The sequence below is a fragment of the Carcharodon carcharias genome, chromosome 3 (genome assembly GCF_017639515.1).
Source record: "Carcharodon carcharias isolate sCarCar2 chromosome 3, sCarCar2.pri, whole genome shotgun sequence".
NCBI lineage: Eukaryota > Metazoa > Chordata > Chondrichthyes > Lamniformes > Lamnidae > Carcharodon > Carcharodon carcharias.
This window is the reverse complement of record NC_054469.1, coordinates 68325869-68341690: the sequence shown is the minus strand read 5'-3', so window position 1 is coordinate 68341690 and position 15822 is coordinate 68325869. Positions and strand designations below refer to the sequence as shown.

At 44.3% G+C, this 15822-nt stretch overlaps 1 protein-coding gene across 2 annotated transcripts in view; it reads right to left on the bottom strand.

Moving 5' to 3' along the window:
• Window positions 1–15822, bottom strand: part of abcb4 (ATP-binding cassette, sub-family B (MDR/TAP), member 4) — a 290570-nt gene that overhangs the window by 30912 nt on the left and 243836 nt on the right. For both annotated transcript variants that reach the window (XM_041183581.1, XM_041183582.1), the window contains 5 exons: window positions 10469–10630; window positions 10131–10310; window positions 6199–6345; window positions 1420–1524; window positions 63–140 (listed from right to left, as the gene is read on the bottom strand). In XM_041183581.1, coding sequence (XP_041039515.1) covers window positions 63–140; window positions 1420–1524; window positions 6199–6345; window positions 10131–10310; window positions 10469–10630 — 672 coding nt within the window. The remainder of the gene's footprint in view (window positions 1–62; window positions 141–1419; window positions 1525–6198; window positions 6346–10130; window positions 10311–10468; window positions 10631–15822) is intronic.

The following is a 15822-nucleotide window of genomic DNA, read 5'->3' as shown; positions in this document are numbered from 1 at the left end:
TTAATCATACATTACAAAATAACAAAGAAACAAAACCAAATATTAATATACATGGTTCTTACCTGTCTCATCATTGTCTTAAAAGCCATGTATCGTAATCTCATTGTCAGTATCTCTCCAGATTTGCCAAATGTGAAACCCTAAGGAAAAGTAATGATATTATGTAATGGGCATTACATAAAGAATAGCATAACCACACAAATCAATTTTGAAGAGTTAAAATAATGTAGAGTTTTTATTGAATAAATGTTCCATACAAAAACTTGGACTCATCGTCCGATTTTTTAAAAACTTGGATACAGCTGTGTAGAACTTCCTTTTGTTAAAGTCCAGGAACACACACCTTAAAGCAGCTTTATTCCTGTCTGTGCTATTTTTATGTAGGCATTGTCCTAAGTGGGTTCAAAGCTGCAAACACAAAAAGCAGCACGTAGAGGATTCTATAATGAATATGTTAAGCATTCTTCAAAATGCCAAATTGATTCCCAAATTCAATTGAGCAAAACTCCAAGAAATCACCCAGAGCTGCATGAGTCCTTCTGTAAAGCACCAAACCTTTAGGAAGTAAAATGATGGGTGAAATGGCAGCGTGGATGCTTGTAATGTGCCCTAGCATGTACCAGCAGCTTGTTCTGTTCATTTGGATAACTCAGTTCCAGGCCTGTTTATGTGGGAACATTATGGTTTCCACTCTATCATTCCTCCAGCAGAGCAGCTCTGTAGGAATTTCAGGACCATATAGTGTTCTTCAGGGTCTCTCAAAATTTCCCATTTACAGAATTACTCAAAAAAGGAGAGAAACCTTTTGGATGCTATGCTATGATAGTTTTTCATTCCCTCTCTTCTTTATTCTCCCCCTTCCCATCCCACCATCTTATAAACTTCTGACATAGAAGTGTCACTATTTATTCATGTGTCATTTCTTCAGCAACCTCCAGCTGTTTTTTTTATATCTCAAATACTTATCCTTCTCTTTCTTATGAGCTCTTTTCTCTATTCCCAGAGCTCCTTTGTTTATTTATTTATCCTTTTGTAATGGTTTTAGACCACCACACCTTTATGGGGCTTTATTTTGATTTTTTTATCCGCTGACTAACCAAGTACACTGATCAAATGCCCATTCCACTGGTGAGGAGCCCCGGACAATTTTGATTTAAAATAAGCAGTACTAATACTGGAGATTAGTACCTCCCCGGTTTGGGGTCCTTACTTCTCCATTAACACCAGGTGAAGGCAATGATGTTTCAGTGCTGTTTGCTTGTGTGGTTTTCCTTGATAACAAACTATATAAGGTATGAGCCAAGTTTTTGCTTGGCTTTGCTCCTTTGGTATATAATGCTATCTGAACCCCTCAGTTGGATTACTTTAATGCAATCCTGTCCAGTATCCTATTTATTCAAAGATTTCAGTAAACCTTACCTGGATAAAAAGTGCGATGAAGGTGATACCTCCAAGTGCCAAAAATAACAGAGAAAAAAGTGTACTCTGATGGCGAACATAACCCTTGTCCCTATTAGCAAAAACCTGTATTGGGTAGAAAAAATCCAATTGTAACTATTGTACAACAACAAATTTAGTAAATTTACTATTGCAAGATAAGAAAGAAGACATTCATGATTGCGATAAAAAAACAACTCTTACTTTATTAGGAAATGCATTTTGGTTTTATAATAGGGTAAATTTTCAGCTTGCTGCCTGTATGTAAAACAGGTGTCGCAGATTTGCCACCCATTGTAGAAACTATTTGCATTGAAATCAATTGAGATACAAATTGAGCTGTTTCTGTAAAAGGTAGTCAAGCCACAATGTTTGCTTTACACCTGGGTGGCAAATCTCATTCGCTGTGGTAATAAATCCTCTTCTTGCTATGTGTAAGCACATAAGGCTTTTGTGAAGACTTCTGCAATTTTGCTAAACATAACAGAAAATGTTTATACATCATACATACAGTGTTAGCACATCTGCCTCTGAGTGAGAAGCTTTTGGGTTCAAATCTCACTCCAGAATCTAGAGTACACAATTTAGGATGACACTTCAGTGCAAAATGGAGGCAGTGTTTGCTGTGAGAAATGACGTCTCTTGGATGAGATGTTCAACCAAGGCTCTATCTGCACTCTTCATTTAGATGTTAAAAAATGCTCATGGCATGACCGAAGAGGGCAGAGGGGTTCTCCCAGTGTTCTGCCAAACTAAGGAAGCTATTAGATCAGCTCAAAGGTTATTGGAAAAGAGAAGTGTGGGTAACCATGGTAGTAATGGGAAAATCTTCAGCTATATCAAACATCAGAAGACATAGACTTTATTGGGCCATTGAACGGTGTTCAAAAACAGACTGTAGCAAGGGATAGTAAAAAAAAAATTTAAATTGGTTTTCCTGTTGAAAATGAAGCTCAATTGACAGTATTAAGTGATGCTGTTATGATTAAAATTATTAACATTAAGATAGATGTCAATATCACCTTGGAATGAAACACCTTAAAATATATCAAGCTGCTGCCCATGATGATATCAACCCAAAGGTCCTGAAGTGAATAGGATGGGTGTTATACAAGTCGCTTGCCCAATAGCTTTCTGGAGTCTAGAACTGTTCCCCTAGGTTGGAAGAATGCTAATGTAATTTCAATTTTTCAAAAGGCTGACAAAGTACAAGCGGATAAACGATGGCCAACTAGCTTGACTTTATTAATGAGTAAGATGCTGGAAAGAATAACTATTATATAGTGCTTTTAATGTAATGAAATGTCAGAAGGCACTTTACAGGAGCATTATAAAGCAGGTTGGCAATGTTTACTTGGACATTCAGAAAACTTTTGATAAAAAGAAGCCTCTGGTGCTGTACTTATGGTAAAATCTTATGGAATTAATGGTAACCTGGAGGACAAAGTAGCTTGTCGCTTTACCTTACTGGACTTGTCATCCAGAGCCCTGGATTAATCATCCAGAGTTATGGGGCAGAATTTTTACTGAGCTGACTCATAGACAGTGGTCAGTCAGAAAGTCAGGCATATCCATCATTCAGATTCCCTCACGTACTGTGGAAGTATTGGTTCCCTGTCTGGAGGCGCAGCCTGATCTAGTTTGGGGAGTGGTGTTGGGTGTTGAGATGATGTCAGAGGCCTCGGGGTAGTGGGATTGGAAAGTGGTGGGGGGGTGAGAAAAGATCATGGAGGGGTACCCAGATGCAGAGGCTTCACAGGCAGGTACCTGGATTCAGCAGGTGGGTGCGACAGCATTTACCTCCTGAATCCACCAAGTCCTTGCCTTGAGGAAGCTGCTGGCTTCCCAGGCCAAACAAAACCAAGTCACCCGTTGTTAAAATTGAAAAATAGAACGACAATGAGGCTCGCAGTCTCATTAGCATATTTAAAGTTCTAATGTGCCTCCTTGGATTGAATTGGCTGCCCATTCACCTTTTGGCCTCAAAGTCACATAGGTTAAAGGCAGGTCTGGGCCAGGAAACAGATTTCTGAGATGTTAACCGTACCTCCCCCATAACCGACCCAAACCTTCCATTCTTTTTTAAGTTAAAATTCGACCCATGATTTCAAATCCCACCATGGAAGTTGGGGAATTTAAATTTGATGAATTAAATAAACGTGGAATAAAAACTAGGGCCAGATTTTGCCATCCCTATGTGGGCAATGCCACTTTGGGCAGAGGGAAAAAACAGGCGGGCAGGGCCCAATTCCGTAATGGTATCCTGTAGATTTTTTTTAAAGGGTATGGGATAAGGGTGCAGGTTGTAAGTTCCTAACGCTGACAGCTCCATTGAGGGGATGATATCAGATCCCTGCAATTTTCATGGAGTTGGACAAGCTTCTGAAAGAGACATAGACCATGCTAGCTTTGAGGTGTCATATACTATGGGTGAAGATTTTTCTGTACTTGGGAACCTTTTGACCAATAAGTTTAAAAGGTGTTGTTAACTTCACATGTCATAATGTAATGCTGTTATAAGCTAAGTATGTTTTTAATGCAGTGATTGATAACGGGGCTTTGTTTAGAAAAGGTAATTGACTATTAAATTTATCAGCACTGTGGAAGTGGAAAAGTCTTCAGATGTATTGGGTTAATTTATCTGTGGATAAAGTGCTGTTCTGCATTGAACAGTACTGAGATTCAGACTTTGCTATGTCAATTGTACTCCGTGCTTTGATCTTTTTATTGATTGAAAGATCAGCCATCTGTTCAGTCTTTGAAGCAGTGGATTCACAAATAGATTCAGCTCAGCAGGGGTTGTTGATACAGCTGTCAAGGTAACTTTGAACTTGTTTAGATTGACAGTTTTATGAGCTCCTGAGGGGGTTTTTTTGAAGTGGTTTCTGAATGGCTATTTGTTTATTTTGACAGTGTTATGATCACTTAGTATGGTTAAGGTTTATTCAAGTGGTGTTGCAATGGCTGTTTGTTTATTTTGACAGTTTCATGAGCATCTCAAAGAAATCCCAATATTATTTTAAGGCTCATGAGTTCCATAGAGGATATTGGGTGAATAGGCATGGGTAGATATGGGGGTATGGAGGGAGTGGAGGTGTGAGGGGGTTAGGTGGGTATGGGGGAGGGTGGAGATTGTGAGCTGTGAAGGCTAGGGTGCCTAACCCTCATGTACAGGACTGGACTCTGTTTACCCCCTCTGGCCTACTTCCAGAAGCAGTTGCCCTGTCTCCAGCCTGTCCCCATCACCCCACCATGAATATAGGTGGGCAGGCACTGCAGGGGAGGAGGTGGGAACACAACAAAGGGAAATCTCCTAGCTTGCAATTTCTGCCTCAGAGGAGAAAATCCGGCCCCTGGTATTCATAATGGTGTGCGTGAGACTAACAGATAATCGCAAAGACCCATCTGATTCACTAATGTTCTTTAGGCAAGGAAATCTGCTGTCCTTACCCAGTCTGGCTTACGTGCAACCCACAGCAATGTGGTTGACTTTGAACTGCCCTTTGAAATGGGCTAGTAAGCTACTGAGGCTCACCACCACATTCTCTAGGCAATGTGGGATGGGCAATAAATGCCAGCCTTACCAGCGATGCCCACATCCCATAAATTAAGAAACTATTGCAGTGGGAATTAGGAATAAATTAAATACATATAGTCATAAAATTGTAACCCATATAATCGTATTTACTTGGAGACCAATTATCAATAGTATCCTGCAGGGATTGGTTTTCCGACATTTGCTGTTTTCATTAATGATTTTGATATAGATGTTGCAGAAAGATCTGCAAGTTTATGGATAATATGTATGAGTATTAGTACTGTTGAGGATACCCAACTTCTGCAATTAGATCTTGGTGTGTTGGAAAAATTGACTTGAGCTTGGTGAATGATGTTTAACTTTAACTTAGAAAAGCATAGTGCTTTGCATGTAGGAAGATCATGTGCTGAGTATTCTTACACCCCACAGGGCACTGATTTAATGCCAGTGCTGAAAATAAAAGATCTAAATGCTTTAGTGCACCCCTCTCTAAAGGTACCATGCCATGACATGAAGCTATAGTTAAAGCAAACAGAGATGTAGGTTGTATCCACTACAAAACAAAACATAGTATTTTGGCCTTCCCAAGACTCTGGTTAGGGCTTAGCTAAAACACTGTGTCCAGTTTTGGTTTCCTTGCATCTTGGAGGCTATGGAGGTTCTGGAAGGAGTGTAGAGGAGATCCTTAAGGTTAATAAGTTTAAAACACCTTAGTTACCTCAGATAGGCTCAAAAATTTGGGTCTGTATAACGCTAGAAAACCATGGAGATGGGAAATTTGAGGTTTATATGTGGACCAAATATTTCAATAGGTTAGGGAGGACCAGGGATCATGCTTTTAAGTTGCATATTGGCAGAAATAAGTTGGATGTTAGACGGTCCTTCCTTTCTCAGAGAATAACAGATCTTTCGACAGGTTGCCAGCTTATGCAATGAATTTCTGATTCACTGTAGAGCTTCATGTAAGAGCTGGACTCGTTTCTGATTTCAGCGTACAAGAGTTTGGATTCCTAGAATATAAATCAGGGCCTTATGAACTCTATGCTTCTAAATCTTTATGGGCTGCTTAATACTTTCTGGTCCCTGGGTCTTTATGTACTGGCTATGAAGGATTATAGAATTGCCATTAATTCTTCTTCCAAGTGAGTATTTTAAAAATGCAGTTTCTTAAAAACATTTATTTCATCATGTGACCAAAATATAAATGAAAATTTAAAACTTACTGCTATAATTTCTGAAAATATCACAGCAAAGGCTGGCTGCAGGAGACCATTTATAAGAGAACAGAAAGTTCCCACAAGTATATAAGGCCATTCAGTCTTGTTCATCTTAAGGATATGCAAAAAGGACATGTTGGGAAGTTTTTCATTCTGAAAAATAGAATGTAATGGTAACATGGAATGTTCTTATCAAATCTGTAATCTGCATATGATGGAACTTCACTCTTTTCACCTGTTGAAACCTAAAAAAAGCTAAGGAAAGGCATTTACATTAAAAAAAAGAAAATGCTGGTAATACTTAGGAGCCCTGTGAGCGTCTGTGGGGAGAGAAACAGAGTTAATGTTCGATGACCCTTAATCAGAAGGGTCAGAAACACTGGGCAGAATGTTAAATGAGCTGATCCGCTCATAGTGGAGGTCCTAGCAGCCCAGTTTGGCTTGGAGCATTTGGAGTAGAGCATTTGCCATGGCTGTTATATTAACATTCCGTTTCCGGGTTTTTCCAACCAACCACACATTGTGGGTGCGGTGATGACCCACGCCAATTAATTGAAGGATTTCTATTCTAAGGGACACAGCAAGGTCAGATGGCTCCATTACAGAATTATTAATGAGGCTTCAGCAAACCAAAAAATGGAAGTGGCATGTAGGAAGCCTGCCCTACCCCACCATCCCCTCTAACCCTGGGTTCTCTAATTCCTTGGAGGTCCTGCTGTGGGCTCGGAGGGCCCGCAGAGACGCATTGCTCCCTGCGGAACAATGGGAAGAAGAGGTCAGCCTCACAAACCAAGCAGGTGTGGCTGGAAATGCCTGATAAGGTGAGCAGCAGGAATGTGGTCCCTCACAACTGCATTCAATGACCTCATTGAAAGGTGAGTGTCAACTCAAATTCAGGTGCCAAGCCCCACACTCTGACTTGCCAGCATTCTCCTGCACAACTCCAAATTCAATACACGTTATCACTCTGCTCAGTCCCTCCTCTTGAGGTACCTCCACACCCCCATCTGAACAGCCAACCCTGTTGCTCACCTTCATATCACACGCATCCCTCTGTCACCCTCCATAAATGTTGTCATTCCATTTTCTCCACAAAATCTATTTCTCACACTCATAAATCTCTACTTTCTCTCCTTGCAAAAGAACTGCATAACTTCAGGGAGAGATAGACTAACAGTGGTGGCCCTTGATTGATACCTGGCCCTGACCATTGCAGAGGAGGAGGCCATGGAGATCAGCAAGATGGGAGAATGCATGGCCATTGGCAATGGAGAGATGGTGTGCTCCTAGAGACAGAGAATTACATACCGTACTGCCACATGGCACACAGCACTCATGTTGAATTGTCATCACCACTAATTTAAATATAAGCACCTACACCATGACTGTGAACGCTTTCCCCATGTCAGTAGTAATTCATGCCTTTTATCTCCCTCAAGTGTGATCTAGGAGCTGGATTTGTTGCCTGTCACTATTTTTGCGTCATATGACTTCACATACACAGGTTATCAAACCGTGCCTGGATAAATCCATTGTGGGCTTCTTTGGCAGCTAGATGAGTGGTTCCAGACACCCTGCCACACCAGGTTCCTGCTCATTCTCAAACCTCCTCATCCTCAGAGAATGCAGAGTACTCCCCACTTTCCTCTTCCTGCAACTCCAATCCTCTCTATAGCGCAATGTTGGAGAACGTATAGCAGACCACTGCCATTTGGCACACCCTTGCTGGTAAATACAGAAAGGTGCATCTTCAACAATCCAATGTTTTGCTTAATGAGCAACCTTGTGCATGTGGCTCCAGTTGTATCTTTCCTCTGCAGCAGTGGTAGGGCTCCTCACTGGTCTCATCAGCCATGTCCTTAAAGGATAACCCCTTGTCTCTAAAGAGGCACCCACTGACTCTGTTTGAGCAGGAAGACCTCTGGGAGATGTGACTGCGTCCTAATGAAGGCATCATAGCAGCTTCCAGGATATCTTACATAGATATGAATGAGAACCTCTGGCAGTCACATACCAGCTGAACATTAATGAAATGGAATCCATTTTATTTGACAAAGACTGCTGCTTGATCGGTGAGCATCTTATTGCCCCATGTGTGCAGTCCATAACTGCCTGTAACTGTGCGAATTCAGCTACTGCAGCAAACGCTAGAGCCCTTTAGTTCCAGCTGGCCTCATGCTATCAAAGTGGATGTAACTAGCAGGCATTATAAACATGACATCGGGCACCTGGCCGATGCATTTGTGGGCAGCAGTTTGTGCAATTCTGCAGATGTCACCAGCCTGGAAGGAGCTAGAGGCAACAGAATTCATGGCTGTGGTGACCCTGCTGACCACTGACAATGCATGCACATTTAATCCACTGGGAAGGGGGTCTTGTTTTAAGAAGGGCTGCAGATGTCAGCAATGGCCTGCCATGGAAGTCTGAACATTCTGAGACACTTTTGTTTCATTATGTCCAGAAAGGTGATCCTCTGCTGTATCCTTCAGTTGGACCTCTGTGCCCATCCTCTCTGTCTTGTGGAGCGGCATGTGGCTGTGGAGAGGGCTGCTGCTGTGTTGCTCCTGCTGTTGCTGCTCCTCCTCAGAGGTCCAAGGTAGAGCTGCATAAGCTGCTCCCATGATGCAGTAAAGGCTGATAGCAGGGATGTGCAAATCAAGGTTAGTAAAGTCCAAGGTAGCAGAAATGACTTTGAAAGTGTTGGAAATCAACTGTAAAACTGAAAAATTCCTGTGAGGAAAAGCTTTTTACTTAGGCAAAGAAGCAGCTGTGCAGTTTCAGTCTTTATAGGCTTTTTAGCCTGTCAATTTCACAGATCCATCAATCCCGAATGTGTTTTTGCTCGTTGACCCTGGCAAGTTTCAGACAGCTCGGGAAACTCATACATTGGCTATTAAAGCCAGAATGCTGGATTAAATTTCAATTTAATATCTTCTTAACACATGAAAATAACAGACCTGACATCTTCACTGGGATTTACTGTGAACTCCTAAACACAGGCCAGTTAAAGGGGAATTGAATGGGATCGTGCCAGGTTTCCGAACACTGGCATTTTTTAATGAGTTGATCCCTCGCACCAAGCCTGCACTAGCACCTGAGTCCCACATCCTGCTCTCCCCACTCTTGCATGTTAAAATTCTGCCCATTAACTCTGTTTTTCTCAAACAGAAGCTGCCAATCCTTCTGAGTGTTTCTAGCATTTTCTGTTTTCATTTCAGATTTCCAGCATCTGCAATATTTTGCTTTTGCAATTTGTTTTAAACTTCAAAATTGATTTCAGATCGTAGAATGACAATGGATACAATTAAAATAATTCAGATTAATTACTTCAATAACTAACAGTTGAATTATTTGGCAGACATTTTAAAATGAATAAGATAATTCAAAAACAGCATTTCCCACATGGTGGCCTCTTAAATCTGTTAAGCCATTGCAACACCATCATAGTTTTGTGCTCTGCAATTGTGCAGGAACTGGATCTAATTCTAAAGTTGCCTAATTCTATTCTCCTATGACTCTTATAGTCAGCAGGGAACACATTTTCATCTCACTGGTTAGAGGTGAATTTGAACCCAAATCCCCCTGAGAAAAGTAGTGTTCTAACTCCTTGTGTCACCACTCTAGGTTATGTGGATAATAGACACTTTACATGAATATAAACATTTGAAACCCATATTATATAGTCAGCCTAAATATCACTGAACTGAATCAGCAAAGAAACATATTAAACTCATTTCTCATTTATCTGTGAATTATTAACTTTTAAACAAGGGTAGAAACACAATACAAGATGAAGATAAGATTTATATACCACACAAAAGCTGACAAGAGAGATCTTATCTATAAAATTTAGTGTCATATTATTGGTGCACTATTTAAAACAAGATTGAATAAAGCACAAAGTGTATTTTTCTTGACTAAACTGAAGCAACTTATACCTGCTGAATGACATCGGTGTCCTTTTTGTCTGTAGCTGTTTCTGTCTTTTTCATGCTAACTCGTGTTGACTGCCTTCGCAGTGGCTTCGTGGTTCTAATGATCTCAAGTTCAGGTTCATTATTCTCAATAATCAATTCATTTTCCCCATCAAACAACTCATTGTCTTCACTCTTAAATGTCTGCAAGAAAACAAATTCATATTTTCAGTTTTGCTTTTAAACAAATTAAATGTACATGTATGCATTTATTGATCCTAAACTTCAAAATCTTATAAATTTTAATCAATGGTTAAAGTCATCTATGAGTTAAAAAAAGGTAATTGGCTCCCAAGAAATACCTGCAAGGTGACTAATGCATAATAAATTCCCTTTGCCTCCATCAGTTCTTCATTGGTTCCTATCTCTGCAATTACACCATCCTGCAATGCTGCAATGATGTCTGCATTTTGGACTGTTGACAGACGGTGAGCAATAACTATAGTAGTGCGGCCTTTCCGTACCTTTGAGAAAATACAGAGAGTATGTTTAGATTGGGCACATGTCCACATTCAAGCTTCCACCCCAGTGTCTGTGTAGTTTCCTTTGAGAAAGAAATATACTTCAGTATATTAACTTCCTGAAAATCTTTGCAATAACTTAGTAGCATGCCTACCTCCAGGTTTGAAGATGGTAAATTTGAGCCCCACACCAGGAGCTGAGCTGATAGTGTAGTAGGAAATGTCTTGACAGCGTTCACAGAATTATAAAATCATACAGCTTAAAAGGAGTATATCTGGCCCACGAATGTCAACTCTGTCAAATAGCTGTCCAATTTTTCCCGTGCCCCAATTCTTCCACTATAACCCTTCAATTATATGGTCTGAATTTTTAGTCTGTCAGGCACGTGCGATCGGCAGGACTGGAAGCAGATGTGAAATCCGCTCCCACCTGCAATTGGCTCCTGACGTCAATTTCATGCTGGCTGGCCAATGAACTGCCAGCCAGCATGAAACGTGCGCTGAAACAGGCTCAATGCTGCCAGCGGAGGTGGGAAGTGGGCGGGCACCAGGAGCAGTAAGGGTGTGGGCAGGGGATTTAAAGGAGCTCCCTGAAGGCTGGAAGTCTGCGCTCAAAAGCCTCAGGGAGCTGCTTTGGAAATCACATTTTTTGACACATCACTTGAGTTACAGTGTTGCTACTGTCTCCAGGATGCCATTGTTTCCTGGAACCCATGTCAGGTGTGACTGAAATGCCCAAAGCCAGTCTGCCCGTTTTTCCAATAAGTGCCTTAGGGTTTTGCTGGAGGCAGTTAGTGATCAACGCAGCATCTTGCTGCCCCAATACAGTAAAAGGAGACTACCTCAGGTGATGAAGGAGGCTTGGACAGAGGTGGCAGGCCTGATCAGTGGCCATGATGTCACTCGCAGAACCTGAATCCAGCGCAGGAAAAGGTTCAATGACCTTCTGCGCTCTGACAGGGTCAATACCGATTCCAAATGAAACCTTGGATAGATGTTTTTGTGGATGGCAGTACTTGTTGGTGCTCACGGGTGTGACACACCGAGTGTAATGTGCACTTATTAATGTGTCTTGAAAGACCATGGCGGGTATGCATGTCAGGCTGAGGTGCAACATTGTGAAGGGCAACTGAACCTGCATCTTTGAGGGGAGGCTGGGTTTATCTGGTATGTAGGGGGGAAACTAATTAAAGCATTTTTGTCCTTACAGGAGGAGAGAAGTCACAATGCGCAGGAATGAGGATGGGTCGTGGGATCCCAAACCCTCTTTTCCTAATTCACGCAGAGGAGCAAGCATTGAGAATGCCCTGTGACTGTGGAGCCAGGTCCACTGGTCGCGGAGAGGCAGGGGTGTCGGATGAGGGAAGAGATTGGTAGAGCGTAAGCAAGATGTAGGGCAGCAGTTGTAAGACTGACATGTGAAATCCACTTATCCCTGTTGCTCATCCATTCAGAAGTTTTTACTCAGCTAGATATCTATTCTGAGAAGCAACTGGACTGCATGCACTCTGAGTTTGTAATGATGTTCGAGACTGACGCTTTTTCTTCCTCCCTCAGATGCAACATCATCACATCCCCAGAAGGACCCCTAGAACACTCCCTTGACCTCCGAGGATGGCCAGCTGCAAGATGCACCTGTATCACATCCTCCCTCTTCACCATGCACCAAAGCAGATACAGGCACGTCCTGGGGTATATCTGTACCCGAGCAGATGGTAGTGCACAGTGGTGAAGACACGTCACACACGCCTGAGGAGCTGGCAGAGGCAGCTGGCGGAGGCGGGTCCCCAGAGCACCAGAAGCCGGAGAATTGCGGGATTCCAGGACGGTGTTGAGCCCAAGGCAGATGACGAATCTCTGGAGTTGTCTATCGGGCAGCAGATGTGAAGATCTGGCAGAGGTCTCTGAGGTTCTGGGTGCCATGACCTTTAGTGTTGAAAGAGTCAGTGTGGAGCATGGGCATTACGATGGCCAGAGCTCAGAACACATAGCCTCCTCCATAGAGAGGGTGGCGACTCTCATGGAGAGGTAGCTCCAGTAACTTAATCAGGGGTTTCTGAGGTTGTATTTCGACCTGAGAGCCCACACACTGGCAGTGACCTCACAGGTCACTGCCAGTGTGAGAGATGGATGAGGCACCTAGCGACTCTGCTAGCTGCCCGTCCATCTATAGTGAGCAGCGAGGTTCAAATCAACCTCATGTTGGCAGATGACCCGATGCTCTCATCTGGGGGCTCCTCTCAGGACACTCCTGATGATGGCAGCAGATTCTCTGTCCCTCTGCCAGTGACCATCGCATCTGAGGAGATCACAAAGACTGAGGAGTGCCCAGCCATGGCACTGGACTCTCCTGCCCAGTCGGTGTCCACACAGGCTCCGGTGACTACAGGACGGCTGCCAAAGTCATCAAGGCCAAAGAGGCACCAGAGTTAGCAGCCTGAATCCAATGCAGCTACCAGTGACGGTGAAGCACCAAGTCAGCAATCGCAAATGGAAAATTAAGTCACAATGGTCACATAAGGGGTCTCACGGATATATATATATAGGGTGGCAGGATGGCCTCATCAGCACCAATCAGTAAGGTGGCATTTCCCTTGCCATCACCTTGACTCCTTGTTTTGGATTCCTTACTGAAAATCCCCTGAATCAAGGCCTCCCCAGTTTCCCTGCCTCCCCTAAGGATCCTCACATCGGGATCCTGCTTTTTACCCGGCGGGGGGGGGTCCTCTGGCTCCTCCTCAGACTCGGCACTTGAATCATCCTCTGCAACCTCTGGAACAGCATCACTGTCTTCATCTTGACAGAGCAAGATTGTATAGTGCAGACCAGACAACAATGATAAGGGAGGTGCGCTCAGGAGGATATTGATGTGACCCCTCCTGAGCGGTCCAGGCAGCAAAACCTCATCTTGAGTAGGCCTATGTTCCTCACAGTTATTGCCCTTGTGGAGGCACGGCTGTGGTTGCAGATCTCCTTGCTTGCAGTCCTTGGGTGTCTCAGCGGCTTCATCAACCAATTTTCAGTGGATAGCCTTTGACCCCCAGGAGCCAGCCATCGAAGCATGTTGGAGCACTGAACAGCCTTGGCCCTTGAGAGTGACGTGGGAGGTAGGCCTCTGGCGAAATTTTCCATGCTCGCTGGCGTCAGGCGTCATGGTGGGCGTGAGCGGAAGGGCAAAAATCGGTTTTGTGAAACTATTTTGCAATCGTCCGCTCCAACCATCAATGGCAAGCCACATTTCCTGTCATCGGGAACGTCATTGTAATACAGCTGCATATCATTATAAGCCCAGCTCACCGGAATCATCCCCCCACGCTGGATCATCCAGGCATCACGCTGACAAGTTTCACAACTGTACATATGCAACGTGCACCTGGCAAGCTGCACTTCACTCGGGACTTCGAGGTTTGTTTTACCTTGTTTCGGGCAGCACTCACAGTCATCAGCACCAGACTTCACATACAGCACCATCACTTTTAGCGGGGTTCACAAACAGGTCTCTACCTACCAGACCAGCAGTAAGGCTTTTCAAGGTCCAGGGCTTCTTCGAGGAAGGGGGAAAAAGTGGCCTCAGGTAAGGGAAGAGGCTGCAGGGTGAGGGCTGTACTGGGGAAGGGGGGGTATCCCATGGTGTGTGTGGGGGGGGGCACATGTTGATCTGTGCAAGCGGTCTCAAGATAGTGAGGGTTGGGGAAGCAGCCTCCAGAGGAGATGAGGCCAGATGGAGACGTGAGGGTGTGCGGCAGATTGAGTGGTGATGCCCCTTGAACTGGCAGTGACTGAGGTGCCGGTGAACGTGTGATGGCCATGTGAATGAGTCTAGAGTGATGAGATGGCTGACTTACCCTGGTGGCACAGATGAGATCATTTGTCCTCTTTCTGCACTGGATGGCCAACCTCTTCTGTGCAGCATTGGCACTGACCACCACTGCCACTGCCATCAAGCCAGAGTGGTGAGAGTGATGGACCTCGTGTGGCCAAAGCAAGGGTAGAGGGCATCATGGCGGGCCTCCGAAGGGCATTCCAGTGACGGGTCATAACTCTTTTTGGCTTTAAGGACCATGTCTTCACTGGACCATTGAGAACTGCAGGTGCATATCTAAACCGCAGCTGCACAGAGAGAGAGGAAATGGCGAGGTAATGGCGTGACGGCTACTCAGAGGCCACCCGCCAGCGTAAAATGTCTTTTTCCCGTCTGCTACCGCACAGTGCAAATCTGGGACAATTCCTCCCATCACGGCAGCTTCCTGGATGCCTGGCACAAACATGCAGGATCTGGCTCTTGTGGTCACACACAGCCTGGACGTTGAGAGAATGGAAGCCCTTTCTATTTACAAAGACATCCGACTCCCCCGCTGGTACTTTTATGGGCACCTGCATGCAGTCAATGGCTTCCTGAATGCAGGCAAATCCTGCGATTGCAGCCAAGCCTCTGGCTCGCTCGACCTGGCTGGCCTCGTTACTGAAGGTACTGACCCTTTAGAACAAGGCGTCAGTGACCAGCTGGATGCAGCTGTGGGGGGCTGACTGGGAGATGCCACCCACTGACCCCCTGGAAAGAACCTGAGGCATAAAAGTTCAGGACAGCTGTCACCTTCAGGGCCATTGGCATAGGGTGGCCACCTGCACAGCTGGAGGCTATTTTGGGCTGATCATTTTGCATATAGAGGTGACGGTGTTCCTGGGGAAGTGGCGACTTGTCTGGCACTGAACCTCAGGCATGACCAGGTGGCATGATCGCTGCCTGTACGCTCTGCCTGCTGGGTAATGGCACCTTCTCCGGACCCTTCTGCCTTGCACTTCCTGTTGGCCCTGCACCCCTTCTGGCTGCGCCTCTCGGTCCATAGGGCTGACTCTGGGACAGTGCCTGTGGGTAACTGTCCTCTTCTCCCTTCTGGCCCACTCCTCCTCAGGAGTGGAGGTCCCTCCAGCAGAGTGCACAATCCCCATTTCTGTACAGGTGATTGCACAAGTTCCTGCAGAGAAGGAGCCTCTTAGCAGAAAGCCTCTGCAAATTCTTAAAAATCAGAGAGTTAGCCTAAACACAAAAAAAATGCCAGACACGATCTATAAACTAATTCCGGACAACTAACAGCCAAACCCCTAACTTCTCACCTTACCAACATCCTGAGGGCCTTTTATCTGGACATAGAATGTATGAATAACCCAAACGCAGCCTGGCCGAGGGGCCCACG